The sequence below is a fragment of the Physeter macrocephalus genome, chromosome 14 (genome assembly GCF_002837175.3).
Source record: "Physeter macrocephalus isolate SW-GA chromosome 14, ASM283717v5, whole genome shotgun sequence".
In the NCBI taxonomy this organism is placed as follows: domain Eukaryota; kingdom Metazoa; phylum Chordata; class Mammalia; order Artiodactyla; family Physeteridae; genus Physeter; species Physeter macrocephalus.
Genome location: NC_041227.1, coordinates 123576664 through 123593955, shown reverse-complemented (window position 1 = coordinate 123593955; position 17292 = coordinate 123576664). Strand labels below are relative to the sequence as shown.

The 17292-nt window shown below is 58.7% G+C and overlaps 1 protein-coding gene across 4 annotated transcripts in view; it reads right to left on the bottom strand.

Moving 5' to 3' along the window:
- Window positions 1-4102: 4102 nt before the first annotated feature.
- Window positions 4103-17292, bottom strand: part of RPTOR (regulatory associated protein of MTOR complex 1) — a 262877-nt gene continuing 249687 nt past the window's right edge. For 2 of the 4 annotated variants that reach the window (XM_055090448.1, XM_028499286.1), the window contains exons 28-34: window positions 17019-17066; window positions 10840-10946; window positions 9671-9798; window positions 7853-7939; window positions 6862-6978; window positions 6463-6592; window positions 4103-5803 (exon numbers count right to left, since the gene is read on the bottom strand). In XM_055090448.1, coding sequence (XP_054946423.1) covers window positions 5735-5803; window positions 6463-6592; window positions 6862-6978; window positions 7853-7939; window positions 9671-9798; window positions 10840-10946; window positions 17019-17066 — 686 coding nt within the window. In that variant the 3' untranslated portion in view covers window positions 4103-5734. The remainder of the gene's footprint in view (window positions 5804-6462; window positions 6593-6861; window positions 6979-7852; window positions 7940-9670; window positions 9799-10839; window positions 10947-17018; window positions 17067-17292) is intronic. The other 2 variants (XM_055090449.1, XM_028499287.1) reach the window with 1 other exon arrangement.

Sequence of the window (17292 nt, the reverse complement as noted above, 5' to 3'; positions counted from 1 at the left end):
TTCTGTAATTACTTTCAGCAGTGTTTTGTTGTTTTTGGTGTGCAAATCTTTCACCTCCTTTGTTGCATTTCTGCCTAGGTATTTTATTCTTTTTGATGCTGTTGTAAATGGAATTGGCCTGTTAATTTGCCTTTTCCGATTGTTCATTGCTGGTGTGTCATTTGTTTCTTTCCCTGGTCCAACATGTTCTGGTAAACAGCAAAAAAGAAAGGAAACTCCACGTGGTTCTGCCTGGGCTTTGGTTGTGCTTGTTGCTGGCGGCTGCCACCTTCCCTGTGGAACTAGGGCTGGTGTCCATCGTGGCTGGGCTCTCTCACAGCACAGCCCCCAGGCCACTCCTCCTGCAGGGCAGGGCACAGTGGGTGCTGGTGACAGGCTCTGGACCGGGCCCCTCCCTCCTCACCTCAGTCCCTACCCCGCTGTTGGGGGGCCTCTCTGGGAGCTCCCGTGTCTTGTCTCCTGCGTGGAGAGGCACTGGGCAGGCTCTGCTGGACCAGAACCTGTGCCCCCCGGGTGTCTGCCCCACACTCAGGCAGTGGCTTGTCCCCTCAGCTCCTCTTTCACGGCCTCTCCTCCTTCACACAGCAGCAACGTCGGGGTCGGTGAATCGGACGCCTCACCCGGATTTCTGATCCTCAGCCACTTGTCCCAGCTGCACCCTTTCAGGCCGTGTGGACCTGGGGCTGTGGCTTCCTGTGCTGGCCCCTGCCTCCCTCCCTGCACATCAGCCCTGGGGACCCGGGGGGCTGGAGGGTGGGTGGGTGTCTCAGGATGTGCCTGCTGGCCGGGGAGAGCGGTGGGGACATGAAGCCCACCTCCCACCATTGGAAAAAGTCCCGGCCCCACCAGGTGGAGGCAAAGGAGACCTTTGCTCCAAGATGCAGATCCAGGGGCTGCAATCAACCTGCCAGGGTGTCTCTTCCAGCTGATGCTGCTGAGGAGAAATTGGTGGAAACCAACTAGCTCAGGGGCTGACAACAGCCCAATTCGATCTCTCCCCGAAGCCCCATCCTGACCCTCGAGGCCGGGCCGCCTGCCGGGACCACAGGGCTCGGGAGGGGCCTCTGCCCTCCCCACCCAGCCTGGGTCTCCCACATCCTCCCCACTTGCTTCTGGTCCTATGAGACTCAGGGGCTCAGAGCCACCTTGTCCATGCCCGCACCCCATGCTTTCGCCAGAGTCCCTGTCCCCACCCACCCAGCGCCACTGTCCCCCTGTCCAGCACATGGCAGGGGCTGTGCCGAATTGGCCCCTCCAGATGGGGCGCTGGGGCTGGGCTGCAGGGAGTTATGGGGGTTCAGGCTTCACCCTGAGTTTAGAGGACACGACTGGGCACATCCCAGCTGCCATCCTCCCTCTGGTCCCCCTCTTCCTTCACCTGTTCTGGTCGTACCCCATCTTCACCTGCCCCAGGCTGTGAGGCACCGGCCACTCTTTGGGGCACATGGGCCTCCAACGAGCTTGTGCAACTGAACCTGAGAAGCAGAACAAACTTGAGAGGTCAACCCCTCTGACCCCTTCCCAGAGGAGCACCTGCAGAAATGCCCGGAAAGAGACAGTGGCCGGCCAGCCTCATGGCGCCCCCAGCCCTGGTCTGTAATCACCTTCTCCCAAAGTCCCTCTGCTGGCCCCACGTCCTGAGACTGGATTCACCACCGCCCGCCTGCACGCGCACGTGTTTCTGCGTGTCGGCCGCGGGGAACATGTCTTTGCCGGGAGTTCTTGGCCCCTCCTGGGTGCGGAAGCACAGCGTCAGCACCGGCAGGAGGACGAGCCTACGGCCGCGTCTCAGGTGGTCGTGTGCCGAAAGCTGCCGAGCCAGGAGGGACCTTCCTGGTTCCAAGTGACCCACAGAGCAGAGCCTTGCCGAGCTGGATGACCTCATGAGACGCCACTTCCCTGCCCACTCTCTCCTCGGCTGGATGGCTGTCTCTGCACAGCTGCCCAGTACAGTCGTCCCTGGCTCCTGGCCTGCAGGCCGACACTGGTCACTTGGGGCAGCTGGGCTCTCTTTTTCCGGCCCCTTCACCGTGGCCGTGCGGGGGCCGAGTGGAGGGTGTGGGTCTGGGCCTGGCCTGGCGCCCTCCTGTGGTAGCTCCTTCCACGTGCCCATCTTTCATTTTTATGAGCACTTGATTTGTACTCAAGTGCTGGTGACAGAATAACTGATGCTAATGTGAAAAATATTACTCTCTCCACTGAAACGTGCTGGGTGCAGCTGAGTAAATGCTGGGTATCTTTCTTGTTTAAAACAAACCATAATTTAGTTCAGGAGTTCCAGCTGCTCAGACCCCAGGTTTCCATGGCAACAGCTCCCCTCCCCACCTTGGAGCAGGCGCTGTGCTGGGGAATCCACCCACTTCCTGGCAGCCTCCCTCATGCGCCAGGCCTGGGGGCCTCCCCGGGGATGTGGGGGCAGCTGGCCCTGCACGGATGGCTCTGGAGAGCAGGGGCCATGGCCTGATGCCCTTCCCCAGTCCTCTCCTGGCACTGAGAACAGGGATGGACGTCTTCCTTCCCATCTCAGCGTCCACCCACTTCCTCTTGGACAGTTCCCACCCCTCGGCCTTTGGGGGCTCTGCTTGGTGGGGGACTTGTAGACAGAGAGAGCGGTCAGCAGAATAAAGTCTCCCAAAGGGGCCCACATCCTAATCCTGGGAGCTGGGACCTTGTTAGGTCACGTGGCAAAGGGGATTAAGGTTGCCAATCGGTGACTCTGGTGTGGGGAGATTGTCCTGGATTATCCTGTGAGGCCACGTCATCACAGGGTCCTTGAAAGAGGGAGGGGGGCAGAGTCCGAATCAGAGTGATGCCCCATGAGAAAGACTTCACTAGCACTGCCGGCTCTGAAGGAGGAGGGAGGGGCCACGAGCCAAGGGATGAGGGCGGATTCTAGAAGCTGGAAAAGGGGGAAGAGGGATTCTCCCCTGGAAGCTCCGGAAGGAACCTTGCTGACTCCTGGTTTTAGATCCGGCATGGGGCTCTCCAGGATCGGGAGGGTAAGTCTGTCCTGGCTAACACGTTTGGAGTGATTTGCTGCAGCAGTCATGGGGGCTGACATGGGGAATTCATTGGCCCGCCTCCTTCCCAAGTCCTGGCCCCTTTCTTCCCCCTGTGCCCCCTGCAACTGAGTCCCTTGTCACAGCCTGCCTGGCCTCCCCTGGGGCCCGCCCCTCGTCCTTGGTCAGGTCGGCCCTGTCTAGCCCAGTGAACCCCGTTCACTTCCGGTCGCCCCTTCGGCACCACTGTGCATGGCTGGTACCCGGTGCCACCTGCCTCCCTGCCTACCACAACCCCTCTGCCGAGCGAAGTTCTTTCTCCGGGACTTGAGGTCAGGATGCCTGGCTGGGACTCCGGTTCCTGCCACCATCCAATGGGTGTGGCTTTGGGCGAGTTACTTAACGCCTTGGCCCCATTTTCTGTCACGGGGGCAGCAAGAGCCGGTGCCCAAGCCGCCTCCAGTGGGACCCACATCTCAGTGGGACCCCTGAGATGTGACGTGCACTTGAGGGGCCGGGACCCCACCGGCCTGTTGACCGCATCTGTGGGAACATCCCCACCCAACCTCAGGAAGTGTCCAGGGATGGCAGGGCCTGCAGAGCCACAGGGTCCCATCTAGAATCAGGAGCCATTTGGAGCAGGGGGGCCCTGCAGGAGATGAGGTTCCAGCCCACAAAGGGGAGACGACCCTGGACCACCAGGTGGGCCTGAGGAGTCATGCGCTGACAGCGGAGGACCTTTTAGGCTGGGGTCAGAGGGGATGCTGGCTGAGGGTGGAGTTGCGGTCCCCGAGCCACGGGATGGGCATGCGAAGGCAGATGCCCAGAATAGAGCGGACGCAGCCTCCTGGCCTCTAACTGCAGGTGGTAAATAAAAGAGACACAAGAAGCGGCAGCAGAAATCCCTCTGGGAGCCTGGGCTCGCAGGTAGAGTGGGGTGACCCCACATTTAGTGTCTTTTCTTGGACCAACTGTCCAAGCCACAGGGCTGGGGCTGTGCCTAAGGGGAACGAGGGCCGAGAACCACCTGCTTGGTGCCTGGAGTCCCCGAGGGCACAGAGGACTTGCCTTAAAAGACAGAGCCTCCAGCCAACCCTCTGCGTATTTATCTTTTATTAACAGTTTATCGCTCTTACTCTTGCATTACAATTCCATGTTTCATCAAAGTCTTTCAATTCTCATTTTGGTAAAATAAATAGAGATAAATGAACCCTTAGGTCACGCTCTCTCGAGACTCTGTAACTTCATGATTGAATTTTCGCATCAGACCTGTGAAGACAGCCCCTCCGCGGGGCCTCTGCGCTTGGCCAGGGGATGGTTTTGTCTCAAAACAAACAGAACCGCATATGAGCTCAAAATCTGGAGTGGAACTGCTCCGTGAATTGGCTGTGGGTAGTCAACTCTGCATCTGTGGGTGGAGCTCAGCTTCTGGAAGGTTCCCAAGTCGCCGTCTGGAGCGCCGGGTGGAGGTGACCGGCTCGTGTGCGGGGGAGCTGAGCTTTCTGCGGTCTCCCCGACCCCACGCTGCTCGCTTGCCCAGAACATGGCGGACGCCATCCCGGAACTTTCTCGGGGGAGCAGGCATGGCCTATGGGCCGCAGAAGAGCTGCTCCGTTGCCCAGCCCTGCGCCCCGCCCAGCCCACCCACCTCCACAGCGTGGCTCTTCCTCACATTCTCACTATTATTGGCCTCTTATTGGCAGAAGTAGCTAAGCCAGCTCACTCCTCTATTTCTGAATAATCCTGATACCCAAGGAAAATGGAAAAAATGCTTTTCAAAATATCATCACTGTGGCTGTGTCTTGTGTTCCGGGTGTAGGTGCTCAGCGCCCCGTCACAGACGCGTGTGCCTGGACACACGTGAAGCTGCTGCCCTCCTGGGAGCTCTCCCATGTCCCTCACAAGCGTGAGCTGCACCCCTTGGCGCGGGGACAGAGGGCTGGGGCGGCACCGTTCACCCCGATACTCTTGGGGCTCGGTGGCCCCTCCATGTGTGCTCGTGTGGTGCGTGTGGGGTGCAGGTGGGGAGGCCACGGTTCCCACACCTGCTGGGGAAGAGCAGCACTTCCAGCAGCAGAGAGAAACAAGCTCTGTGGCCCAAGGGACCCGTCTCTCCTTCCAAACCAGGGCCCCTCCTGCTGACAGACCTGCAGCAAGAACGGCTGACACTCAGACGGAAGTCCTGCCTGCGGGGAGGGCGGCCGTGTGGGGAGGGGCACGCTCGGCCTCCGCCGTTTGGCCGGATGGGCCCGGGGTGAGGACCAGTGGGTGGCGGGCCACCTCCATCTGTCCTTCACTCCATCTCAAGCCTCCGCCTCATCCAGTGCGCTCAGACCATCTCCAGGAGGACAGCCGGTGGGTGGGGGGGGCGGGTGCGGCGCACAGCCCCGGGGGGCTGGCTTCCGTCCGGAGCCTTTGTGGACTAATGCTTGCATCACTCGGAAAACAAAACAAGTGTGTTTCCCCCTTAAAAACCTCAGAAGAAAACAGGACGGGAAGGGGACTGGGATGTACAGCTACTGTGTCCTCAGGCCAGGAGCTGTGTTTCATCAGAGCAGCAACCATCACACTGAGGACTCCAGCAGAGCCCCCTTCTCTAGGCTCCTGGGCGTGACAGCGAAGACAGACAGACAGACAGTGCGGGCCCTCTCGAGCCCTCAGCAGCCAGGTCAGGCAGGTGCTCAGGGCAGCGCGGTGGGTCCACTATGTACATGGCGGCCTGTGGGGAGGGGCCGCTATCTGACGCGCTTCTCCACCGAGTACACGGAGATGTAGTAGTCGTTGCTGCCCACGGCCAGGTGAGGCTGCAGGAGGGAGGAGAGAGCAGGCAGTGAGCATCCAGCGGGGTGCAGGCCGGGCCTCGTCACCCCAGCTCCGCTCACGAGGCAGGCGCGGGAACGAGGGCCCATCGGCTGCGGCTTCTGCAGAGATGCATCATCTCCCTGTCGCAGGGAATCCGCGCACTCCCCATGCCTCCCACATTTTTCTTTTCAGGATGGCCTCCCAGGGACAGCCCTGGGAACCTGATGTCGTGCGTTTAGGCAGAGAGCCACATGCCAGGCTCCCGGGGAGCCTCACGCTGCACGAAGGCAGGTTGGCAGAATCCTAATTTAAAACACAGCAGCCCCCAACCGCACGGCCGACTGTGACGCAGGATGGCGCTGCCAGCCGGCTCACAGGGGTCTGGGCTGCTCCTACCCCAGTGGGCTTTTCACGGGGAGGTTTCTCCAGGACTGGGGTCTGTGTAGGGGTCGAAGGGGTCGGAAAGGGCGGGGCTACTTCACATCTGCCCTGATTGACAGGGAATTTGGTGCTGCTTCTATAGTGAGTGCAGTCTGGGGGCTACGGCCCCTGGAGACCCTGGGCCACACTGTGGTGTGCGGAGGGGCCTGGCTGCAGCACCCCTCCTGCTGCTGCTGCTGGCCTCCCGCCCGCCCCCCTCGCGTCCCGCGGGGACACAGACCCAGTGTGGGTGGAAAGCCAGGCAGCTGATGGCGCCGACCCGCTGGCCCATGAAGCCGTCGTAGTACTTGATGTGGTTGATGAGCTCTCCGCTGCCATTGTAGATGGCGGTGAACTGGTTCATGGAGCCACTGCACATGAGAAGGCCTGGCGGTCAGTGTGGGGAGGCGGGCGTGTCCACAAGGAGACGGGGCTCCTCTCTGGTCATCCCCATGAGAGGACTTGGGCCTCAAGGGCCGGGAGGCCAGGCAGGCGAGGAGCAGCCAAGGGGCTGCACACTCAGTGCCTCCACCCAGCTCTCCTCCATAGGTGTGCGGGCAGGCAGCAGTGCCTGCTGTTTACACAGGGCCCCGGGAGTCGGTCAGGCAGGGTGGGGAGAGAGAAGAGGGCCGGCACCTACCACGCAATCAGGTTTGCCTGGGGGTGGATGTCAAGGGCCGTCAGCCCCTTAATGATCTGCAGGACGTTCACAGACTCCGGCATCCGAGGGTCGAAGAAGCGCACGTCCCCGTTGACGCTGCCGAGAGGGTGTTGTGTTGACGCTGGGCGGGCCTACCAGCCCCAGGACGGGCCATGTGCAGTCAGGGGCCGTCCACATGTGCAGCTCAAGGCCATGGCCCCCTGGACGCTCAGAGTGTCCAGGGAAGCCCCTGGATGGCACATGGGCCCACCCCACCGACCCTGGCAGCCAGGCCTGCCGCCGAGCCCCTTGGACTCCTCCCCAGAGCCAGAAAGGGCCCAGCTGCCGAGGCGCGAAGCAGCGGTGAGCAAAGACACGGGGGAGGCTGTGAGTTATTTGTTCATTTCCGGCCGGAGATTAGATTTTGTGCGGCTGGGGAGGCCGCGACGGGCGGGAGGTGAGGACGGTAGGCCGCCTCTTCCCTGCCCTGGGCCTGGCGGACATCGTTTTGAGAGCTATGTTCTGTTTTCACGTTACCAACAAGGGAAGAGCATCTCTTTGAAGAAATGGTGGCTTTGTGACAGTAAATTACATTTGCTGTCCCTTTAACGGGCAAATAAATATCCGCTGCTCTCAGCACAGGATTTACCGGGCAGCAGTAATGGATTTATGGGCAGACAACGGATCCGCACGGTGATACTGGCCCACGCCAGGCAGATGCCGCTGTTGCGGGGAGGCTTTGCCCAGCCGCCTTGCCACCCCGTCCCCTGCCGCCGCAAGTCACCCACAGGCAAAGCTCTCCAGCGGGAGGACCTGCTGTCCCTGCCCTTGTGCCGGCTCTGACCTTTCTGGCCAGTCCCAGAGCAGAAGTTAATTACTACCCTGAAATGCCATCATTTCCCAGCTGTTTAAATACCAAGGACATATTTTAGATGGAGGGAAAATAATGTTTTTACAGCAAAATGTCTCATGAATATTCCATGCTCATTACCTGACGCTCATGATGTGGCCCTCAGGGTGCTTCTGGAGGTAGGCCTTCACCACCCAGGCCGTGTGCTCCCGGTATGTCATGACGCGGCTGGAGGGGAGGAAGGTGGGGTCAGGGCCTGGTGACAACCGTGGGTGTCCCTGATGCTCCGAGACATCAGGATGGGAGGCAGGGTGGACTTCATTTTGAGCACAGGGAACAGAGCATTTGTTTAAAGCGTCCGGGGTCCGCCGGTGCTGCGAGGTCTGCCCTCACCCTCTTGTGTTCACTGTGAGTGACTGAACCGCCCAGGCACGCCCCTCCCTGGGGGCCTCCCGAACACCTTGGGCCACGCTGGGACCTCCGGAGGCAGGGTGGCCGTCATGCCCTCCCGGGGCCTGGGCGCCGCCGCCCCCCTACCAGGACTTCACACTGGCATCTCCCTGTGGGTTTGAGGGTCAAGACCAAGAACCCCAGACTCTAAGGCTGTCGAGATGGAGGGACACAGGGGCTTTCCTGGAGGCCTGGTGAGGGTCCTTGACAGGGAGTACGGGACTGGGGGTGCACGTGCTGGGGAGGTGGGGGCAGAGTGTGACATCTGGGAAGGCATCCAGGACACAGGTCACACCCAGCACACATAAGTCTCAGTCCCTGGGGATGCACAGGAGACCCCACGTCTCTGTCCTCAGACCTTGGGCCAAAGAGGGGGCTCTGGAGACCCCAGCCCCTCCCTCACGGCCGTTCTGTGACCCTCAGGTCTTCTTGGGTCGGTCTGCCAGTTAACTGCCTGCCTAGAGAGGCTTCTTAAGATAACAGTTTGACTGAGATTTGATTCACATACCGTAAGACTCTCCCTTTAAAAGCACATATTCAGTGACTTTCGCACATTCTTATAGCTATGCGACCATCACACATCTAATTTTAGAACATTTTCATCACCCCATAAAGGAACCCTGCTCCCCCACCTCCACGATGGCTGCTTTTGGTGGGTAGTGTGGGTTTTCAGTGGGCACCCTCCCATCGAGACCCGCAGGGAACGTGCAAGCCAGCGGCTGCCTGGGCCCACTCGCCATCCAAGCCTCAGGTCCAAGTTCCTGCCACAGTCTGGCTGGCGCCTCTGCTGCCTGCCTGGGTCCCACACTGACTCCCCCGCCTGCTCCCGGCCCTGCACCCTCACAGCCGCACTCTCTTCTGGCCGGTGCCACTGACGGTGCTCGCCTGATCTCAGGCCCAGCTCAGTCCTGTCCTCTCATCCCCTCCTACGAGGGCTCCTTTAGCTCCTGTGGCTGCACATGGGCCCACCTGCTGCTTCCCATTCAAAGGCCAGGCCTGTTTTCAGGGACAAGGTGGGTGTTCAGTAAACATCACCCGGGAGCCCGCGACGGCTGGGCCTGGGTTCCAGCGTTGCTCTGCCATTTACCATCCGTGTGTGACTGGCGTCTGGACCTCCATGCTCACCGGCCCACACAGGGCACGGTGCTGGGCCCCACCTGGGCCTCAGCCCAGGGCTGAGGAGCGGTGCCCAGAAGAGCCACGACAATGCATGTGGCCCAGCGCTGCACAGCACCCACGCATGTCCCTGACACCATCTTCTTGGCTATTCTTGAGTTCAACCCGGGAGGCGGTAGCCTTCTCTATGTTCAGGTGGGAATGGAGCCCAGGAGGGCAGCGCCTCGCTGGGACACCCCTACCCCCAAACCTGTGTTCCAAACAGCCCATCCACGGCTGGTGGGACGCCGTGCTCCTCCACACGCTGGTGGATGTGGCTCTGGGGGGAGTGCCTAGCTGGCTCTGGGGACTGGCTCCTTCTGGCAGAGGGAGGGAAAGGCGTGGTCCAATTACCATTCGCTGAGCGCCATCCTCCTGTCGTAGACGCGGATGGAGCCGTCGCCGAGCCCGGCCACGATGAGGGAGCGGTGGGAGTCGCAGGACAGGCTCGTCACGCAGCTGTCGGCACCTGTGGGGATGTCCTAGGGCCGACACAGACCCCGTGAGGCACCCTGGCGTCAGGCCCCCCCCCGCCCCCACTAGCTGCTGGATCCCTTTTACAGCCACCGTGTGTGCGTTCGTCACCCTGGCGTGGAGCTGTTGCCTTTCTCTCCACCGGGGAAGCTGTCAAGGCCCGAGGAGCCGGGCCCCAGAGGGAGTCAGGCTCCATCTGCTTGAGTGACAGGCAGGGCACCCGAGGCCTGTGGCCAGGAGGGCAGGGCCGCAAACACCTCTGCGCCCATTAAACTTTCTAACGTCTCCCTCTCTCCTAAGAAGACGAAGCATATATCGGCAGGAGGAATCCTCGTCGGCTCCCTCTTAAAACTCCTAATTAGTTCAGGGAAGGGTCTAGGAGGAATCCTGCCGCCCATAAACCATCTCCTCGCCTCTCCTCCTGGCAGCTGTAAACGCTGGAGAAGGGAAGGAGGCGTGATGAATGCGCGGCAGGAAAGAGCAGGAGACAGAAGATGGGCCCCCAGACGGGGAAAAGTGCTTTTCCAATCAGAAGAGGTTTTGCTGCTCTCAGGCACACACAAAGAAGAAATCCAACATGGGGGCTTCCCTGGTGGCGCAGTGGTTGAGAGTCCTCCTGCCGATGCAGGGGACACGGGTTCGTGCCCCGGTCTGGGAAGATCCCACATGCCGCAGAGCGGCTGGGCCCGTGAGCCATGGCCGCTGGGCCTGCGCGTCCGGAGCGTGTGCTCCGCAACGGGAGAGGCCACAATGGTGAGAGGCCCGCGTACCGCAAAAAAAAAAAGAAATCCAACACGTATGGAAACCGAATCATCGTATTCCTTTAAAAGGTGGGAGGCAGCCTGACTTGGCCCGGCTTCCTCTGCCCCCCCTGCCCCTCCCCCCTGCAGACACCACCTGCTCAGAGTACTTGCAGGGGGTGGGGGCTCGAGGACCCTCATTCTCAGCCCTCGACCTCGAGGGCAATCGGAGCTGGGGAGGACGGCAGGGTCTGCGCCCACTGGCCCGCCTCGCCCCCAGGGAGGCCCCGTGAGGGACGGTGTGCTTACCTGCACCTTCATCTCACGATCCGTGTCCCAGATCCGGACGATACGCACGTCTCCCGAGCTCATGAGGAGGCCGGTGTCCTGCTCCCAGTCCACCACCATCCCAGCTCCTGGAGAGACACAGACGGGCACCGGTGTCACCGAGGGAGCCTGTTCTGGGCGATCACTCAAGCAGTCGGTGCCAACCCATAGGGTGGGTCCCCAACCCCACGCAAGCTTGAGGTCGGGGTGACAAGTCAGAGCCTTCTCTATATCTCTGCTGTACCCAGGCATCTGCCAGACAGACAGCAGGATCTTAGGACCGTTTGTCCAAGATGCCCAACTTCCAGGACACCTGAGCATGATCAGCAGGTCTGGAGACTTTAGAACGGGTGTCAGAGGCACAGAGATGTGAGTCTCCTGGGTCCCGCAGTCCCCTGGGGGTGAACAGCTTTGCAGCTGCCCCTCACGGAGGCAGGGGGCTGACCACAGACGGTCAGTGGTGAATGAATCGAGGACTGCCCTTCCCCACACTGGACTGGGCAGGGGGCGAATGCCTTCAGCATCCCTAAGGGCAGCACTGACCTCACAGGAGGGACTACAAAATAAGATTTAAGATGTTTAATTATGACATTTCAAACATACAGAAAAACACAACAGAAACCCCTGGACCCACCACCCAGATCTAAGAGCTGCTAATATCTTATCATTTTTGCTCTTTTTTTGGTTCTTGAAGTGAAATTTAAGACAGTGAAAGCCTCACTTGCCTGTCCTGTCCCCAGACAAATCACCCACAGGCCTTGGGCGCCCTCCCAGGCTGGCCTCCGTGCACTCCCCTGCAGGGGCACGTGTCCAAAACCATGAACCACACCTCCCACATTTCAAAAACGTCGCCAATTTCAAATGGGGGTATATTTTCCAGCAATTTGCGTTTTTCCAGTAAGGTTATGTTTTGAGGGTTTATCCAACCCAACGGATGCAGATCTGGTTAATTCGTACTGAACCTCTGGGTAACACGCCTTAGGAGAACGAGCTCGTCACTTCCACGATTCCCTGCCTGTAAACCACGCCACACTGACGTTTCCACACGCCCCTGCACAAGGAAGTGGCAGCATCGGGAAGGAGACATATCCGTCTGTGCGTCCCACCTCCCCAGGCGAGGCCGTTTCACTCCCAGAGTGGATGCTGGTCTGCAGTCTCAGCAGAAACGGACACAAGGTGTGATTTCCCCAAATCCTGGTCGATGTTGGTGTGTGCAGCCTGTATGTTTTAATATACATTCTGACACTGATGGTTTAACTCATATGTTGCAAATATCCTCTCTTATTCTGTCACTGACGTTATAACTTTGTTTATGTCTTCTTTTGGTCATACTGAAGTCTGAAGTGAAGTCATCATGCTTTTTTATACATCTGTCTCTGCTTTTTGTGGCAGCAGCTCCTGTGTTTGCCTCTGTGGTTTCCCCTTCTCTCTGTGGGTGCTCACTTTTCTCCTGACTTCCTGAGTTGGACAATGTGACCTTCACTTGTTCTTTTCTGATATGCCCCTTTCAGGCTATGGAGTTCCCTCCAAGCGCCCGCTCTCTCTCCCAAACTCCAGACTCTCATCTGTATGTGTCACTTCAGGTTCCTGCTTGGATCTGAGCCCCTCAACCCTCACTCCAGAGACCCCCAATGGCCTCCCATTCTGCCCTGGACCCTGCAAGGTTCGAGCTCCAAAAGTGACCAGGCTGGTCCTCTTAACTGACAGTGGGCCCTGTGCCTGGAACGCCCCTCTCCTGACATCCACACAGCCCCTCCAAATCGTGCTCAGTCACCTTCTCGACCATGTGAGGCTACGACTCACCCTGCTCCATCTTCTACCTGTTCCAGATGTGTCACCTGGCACACCCCCTCCCGTCCTCCCTGTTTTGCTGGTGGCTGCCACGTCTACCCTGCAGAATGTCAGCTCCACACAACAAATAGAAGGGCCTTTGTTTCACCTTTTAGAATGCAGTCTCCCCACTGCAACGCCTCTGACCCCAGGCAGGAGAAAACACCCTAATGTGCCAGAAAGGCATCTACTGGTGACAAGGCTGCAGGTGAGGCCTCTCACCCGTCACCACGATCAGGACTGGCAGGGGAGAGGGCAGGGCATGTGGCCCCCACTTCTGTCCAGGACAGCCCAGTCACACTGTGCCCAGTCAGCCCACAAGCAGAGCCTGAAACCACGCCACCTGCTTCCCCTCACCATGTGCCCGGTGTGATGTGAATGAATCACAGAGGACGCGCCCACCCACGACCTGACTTGGGGCGCCAGGTCATTGCAGAGGCTCACAGACCCCTGTATCCATGGACCACTGATGGGGTGGCCTGTGTTCTCGGGCGTCCTCAACAGTGCACTTGGAGCTCTGTGTCAGCCCCGTGGGGCTTTCAGGAGCCGTGTAATTAAGGAGTGGTCCTCCGATGAGAGCGTGTGGCCAGGTGACATCTGGGATGCTCTGGCATCACGGGAACAAGCTGGGGAGGGTCTGGGGGGACCACAGAAGGACTGGGAGGGGGGTCTCAGCCCCACGCCCATGCACGAAGCAGAGAGGAGGCCGCGGCCGCTCCCAATGGGGTAAGAAGCCCGACCTCGCCTCCAAATGAAGTGGTGGTGGTTTCCTTCTCGCTGAGTCTCCTTCATGGTGGATTCAGAGCCAGTGGGGGCCTGCCCTGCATTAGTACCCACCCCAGTGACATCATTTCAACTGAATCCTTCTCTCAAATACAGTCGCCCTCTGAGTGCTGGGGCCGAGGACTGCACCACGTGAATTTGGGGAGACACAGCTCACACACAGGGCCCCAGCGTCTCCATCTGCATTGGAGGCTCTGGAAGCTGTGTCCATGTGGCCGTCAGAGGATCTGGGGACGCGGATCACATGAGCTCTGAGTCCTGTTTTAAATCTAGGTTCTCTGAGGCGGACCAAATTCTGGTTTAAACCAGTTGTAAAGCACGGTGAAGCCAGCAGAGACAAGAAACGTGTTTCCTAAGGTCTTCCCAAGTCCTGTACACGTCGGGGAGGCAGGCGCCCTGTGTGTACAGACAAATCTGGGCGAGGCTGCTTCCTCAGCTCTACCAGACTGTTTGCGGAAGCTGTGTCACCTAAGAGAGTGAGCTCCTATCCGTGGAAGAGTCTCGGATCAAAGTGAAAACTGCTGGGATAAAAACAAGTCTGCCTGCACCCTGACCCACCTGCTGTGCCTGCCGACCCCCACCTCATTCTCCTGTAGGTCTGGGGTCCTGGCCCATCCTCCTGCCCAGAACGGAACGCAACCACTGGCCTTCTCACTCGAGACCTTTCCCAACCAAGCCTGTGTCTCGACCTCCAGACACAGCGGAGGAGAGATGATCTGGTTCATCACGAGTTGGTAAAAGATGATAAAGAAGGCGACACTCTTCCTTGACGCGTTGAGCACAAGGAACAAAGCTGATGGCTATGATTTAAGTAAAACTCACAAGACAGGAACATTGTGACTCTGAACCAGAGCGAAGATTCCCATCACTTCGTTCCTGGGGAGCGCGGCCTCAGCAGTGTCTCCTCCTTCTCCATCCCCAGAAAAGTGACAGCTGGGGCAGAGCCTGTGCCCCTCCTCCCTCCCCGGGGCCTCCTTGGCTTTTTTTTCTTCGGGAGCAGGCACGCTGCTCTGGGCTCTCCCCAAGAGGGCCCCTCCTCCCTGTCCACGCTGCCGCCTCGACAGGGAGAGTGCTCGACTGATGGAGGCTCCGCGCGTGCTGCAGCCTCTCCCCCACTGGGCGAACTCCAGCACCCTGAGTGCCTGAGATCACGGTCCATCTAGTGTGACATCCGTCTCACTGCCCGGGGCCAGGGGTGGTGGGCAGCCCCCGCCAGGATGCAGAGATTCCTGTCTGACTCCATCCTGGATATGAGCCCTGCTCACATGTTCCCATCCAAAAGCTGGCCAAAGAGGGAATTTCTTCATTAAAATACAGACGTACGGCACAGGGATGGCTGTAGACTAGGAAGCTGGAACGTGTAAGTCAGGGACCAGACAGAACCCTAGGCCCAGCAGACAGTGAGAAGAAGAAACACATTGTTTCAGAGGCTTGGATCCCTGTGATGTCCATGATCAGCCCTCCAGGCTCAGAGGCCAGTCCAGACTGACCTCTAAGGACCCTGTCGTCTGGAACAGACCTCTGAGAACCCAACATGGGGATCTGACCTCTGAGAACATGTCATGTGGACCTGATCCCTAAGGACCCATCAGCCCCAACCTGAAATGCTCTTAGGAGCTATGGTTCTGGAACTCCGAGGAGGAGGGGCCAGCCCCTGCCCAACCAGGCACGTGTGAGAACCTCAGACCTGTGGGATGGCGACCTCCACTCCCTCCCCAGGGATGCAGACGCAGTGCCTCCCCACGGGATCAGGCCTCCCTCAGGGCCCATGAACACCTCCTGGGCAGCCGGCAGGTTCAGAGACACAGGACAGGGCTGGCAACAGAAAACTGGGCTCCTCGGGAGCAAATGATTTCACCTAAACTTCCACTTCTCACCTGGGAGATGGACCAGAATACGTGGCAGCTGCTTAGGGTCAGAGGAGACAGGGTGGGGCACACGCCTCCTGGGAGAGGAGGGAGCCGTCGTTCCCCGCGGCCAGCGCCCCGTTCTGCGTGGGCCCACGGGGGCTGCCACCCGGCCCCGCGTCCTGCCTCCTGCACTGAGAGGGCTTCCTGCTCACCAGGTCCCGCTAATTTTAGACTCTGGATGCGCCTGTGACCGCGGAGGAGGAGTGAGGCTGTGCTCCGCGGTCGGCGCCCTGCTTGCCGCCCAGCTGCTCCAGGCAACGAATACTAACAGCTGACCCAAGGCCCAAGGTTTACGTCCAGTTCACACACACACACCAGTGCTGGACGATCTGTTCCCTGCCCCCCGGGGCGGCTGCTGCCCCCTGGGCAGCTGACAACCAGGAGACGGGGCTGCCCTCCTCCGGCCGCCCCAGGTCCTGACCATGAAAGGTGTCCCCTGGCTCCTCCTCGGGATTTCAGGGCAAGTGATACTGTCACTCCTCTGAGAAACCAAGGAGGCTCTTTCTGAGAGAAATCCTTCCCGTTACAACCACCGCCATCACTGCTGGTGGGAAGCAAAGGAGTGAAGACTGAGTCAGTCTCGGGTTTTCTCTTTTCTATTTTTCCTTCCTTTTGAACTTTTTACTAAAAGAGTCCTTTGTAAAATACGAAACTGTGAGTTTGTACACCTGTAAGGACATCTTGTTCTCAGCCTCCCGGGACCTGCTTCTCCACCCCCTCCAGTTCTGATGGCACGAGGGACCCTGTCAGACCCGTAGCCACATATGCCTTCCTGCAGGGAACCCTTGTTTAGGGAGTGACTAAAGACAGACCAGGACAGAAAGTTCACCAGAAGGCTGGTCACACTCTAAACTCAGATGCTGCAAATTAAAGGTCAAGAATTCTACCTGCTGCCTGGATTCATAAGGCTCCATCTCTTTACAATTTACCTGACTAGTGAGCTTAGGAGAGAAAAGGACTCGTTTTGAGCAGGCATATGGGTTTGCTAACCCAGTGTTACCATGTGTATCCACAGTCAGTTGCATATAGGTGTTTTAGGAACTATCAAACTTATATATGGATGGAAACAGATGCTTTAAGAGACTTTGCATTAAATTCTGAAAAAGATTCTTCTTTGAAAAATTTGGTGGGAACACAAATCTCAATCTGGAACGACTTTTCTGTCCTAATGGAATCGTGAGATATCCTTCCTCCCTGTGAGCCTGCAGAGCTGTGCCATCCTCACTCCAGCAGGCTTGGATCTGGATTGTTTTCCATTCCCAGGCTGTTGTGAAGGTGGCCTGGAGCAGAGAACTGAATTGTCCTTGAGCCAGCCCAAGAGTGAGTGAGGCCACCACGGAGGCCGGGAGGTGCGACCATGAGGCCTCGGCTCCCAGGGAGAGTCCTGTCTATGGCTTTTGTTAAGATTTCTTCCCAGAGCCTCACGCAGCCAACCTCACTCATCCCATGAGATCTGAGTGCTCAGCTGGTGATGATTTTTTGTCCTGGAGGAGACTGTGCGGATGGAACGAATAAGAAAAACCACAGCCCCGATCCTCTGCTGCCTGAAGAGCACAGCGGGCTAGCGAGCGTCCTCAGGCAGAGCAGAGGAGCCGGCTCCCACCCCTGGCACTCACAGATAAGGGAGAAGGCACTCACCTCCCTGCTTACTGCGGTCAAGAAAGATTGAGAACTTTCGGGCCAGACCTGCGAGGAAACAGGGATTATGGGCTTGATGCAAGGGAAAGCAGGCCAGCCAGAGCCAAATCAGCCAAAATCAAACAAACCACAAACAGGGGAGCACCCAAGAAGGAAACAGGAGGGAGGGGCAGACGGTGGCCCAGGTCACAGCTGCAGTGGAAAAAAAGGGCCAAACGTACCTATGAACGTGAAAACCCAGTTATCAGCGTTTTGGGCTAAAAAGACTCTTTCT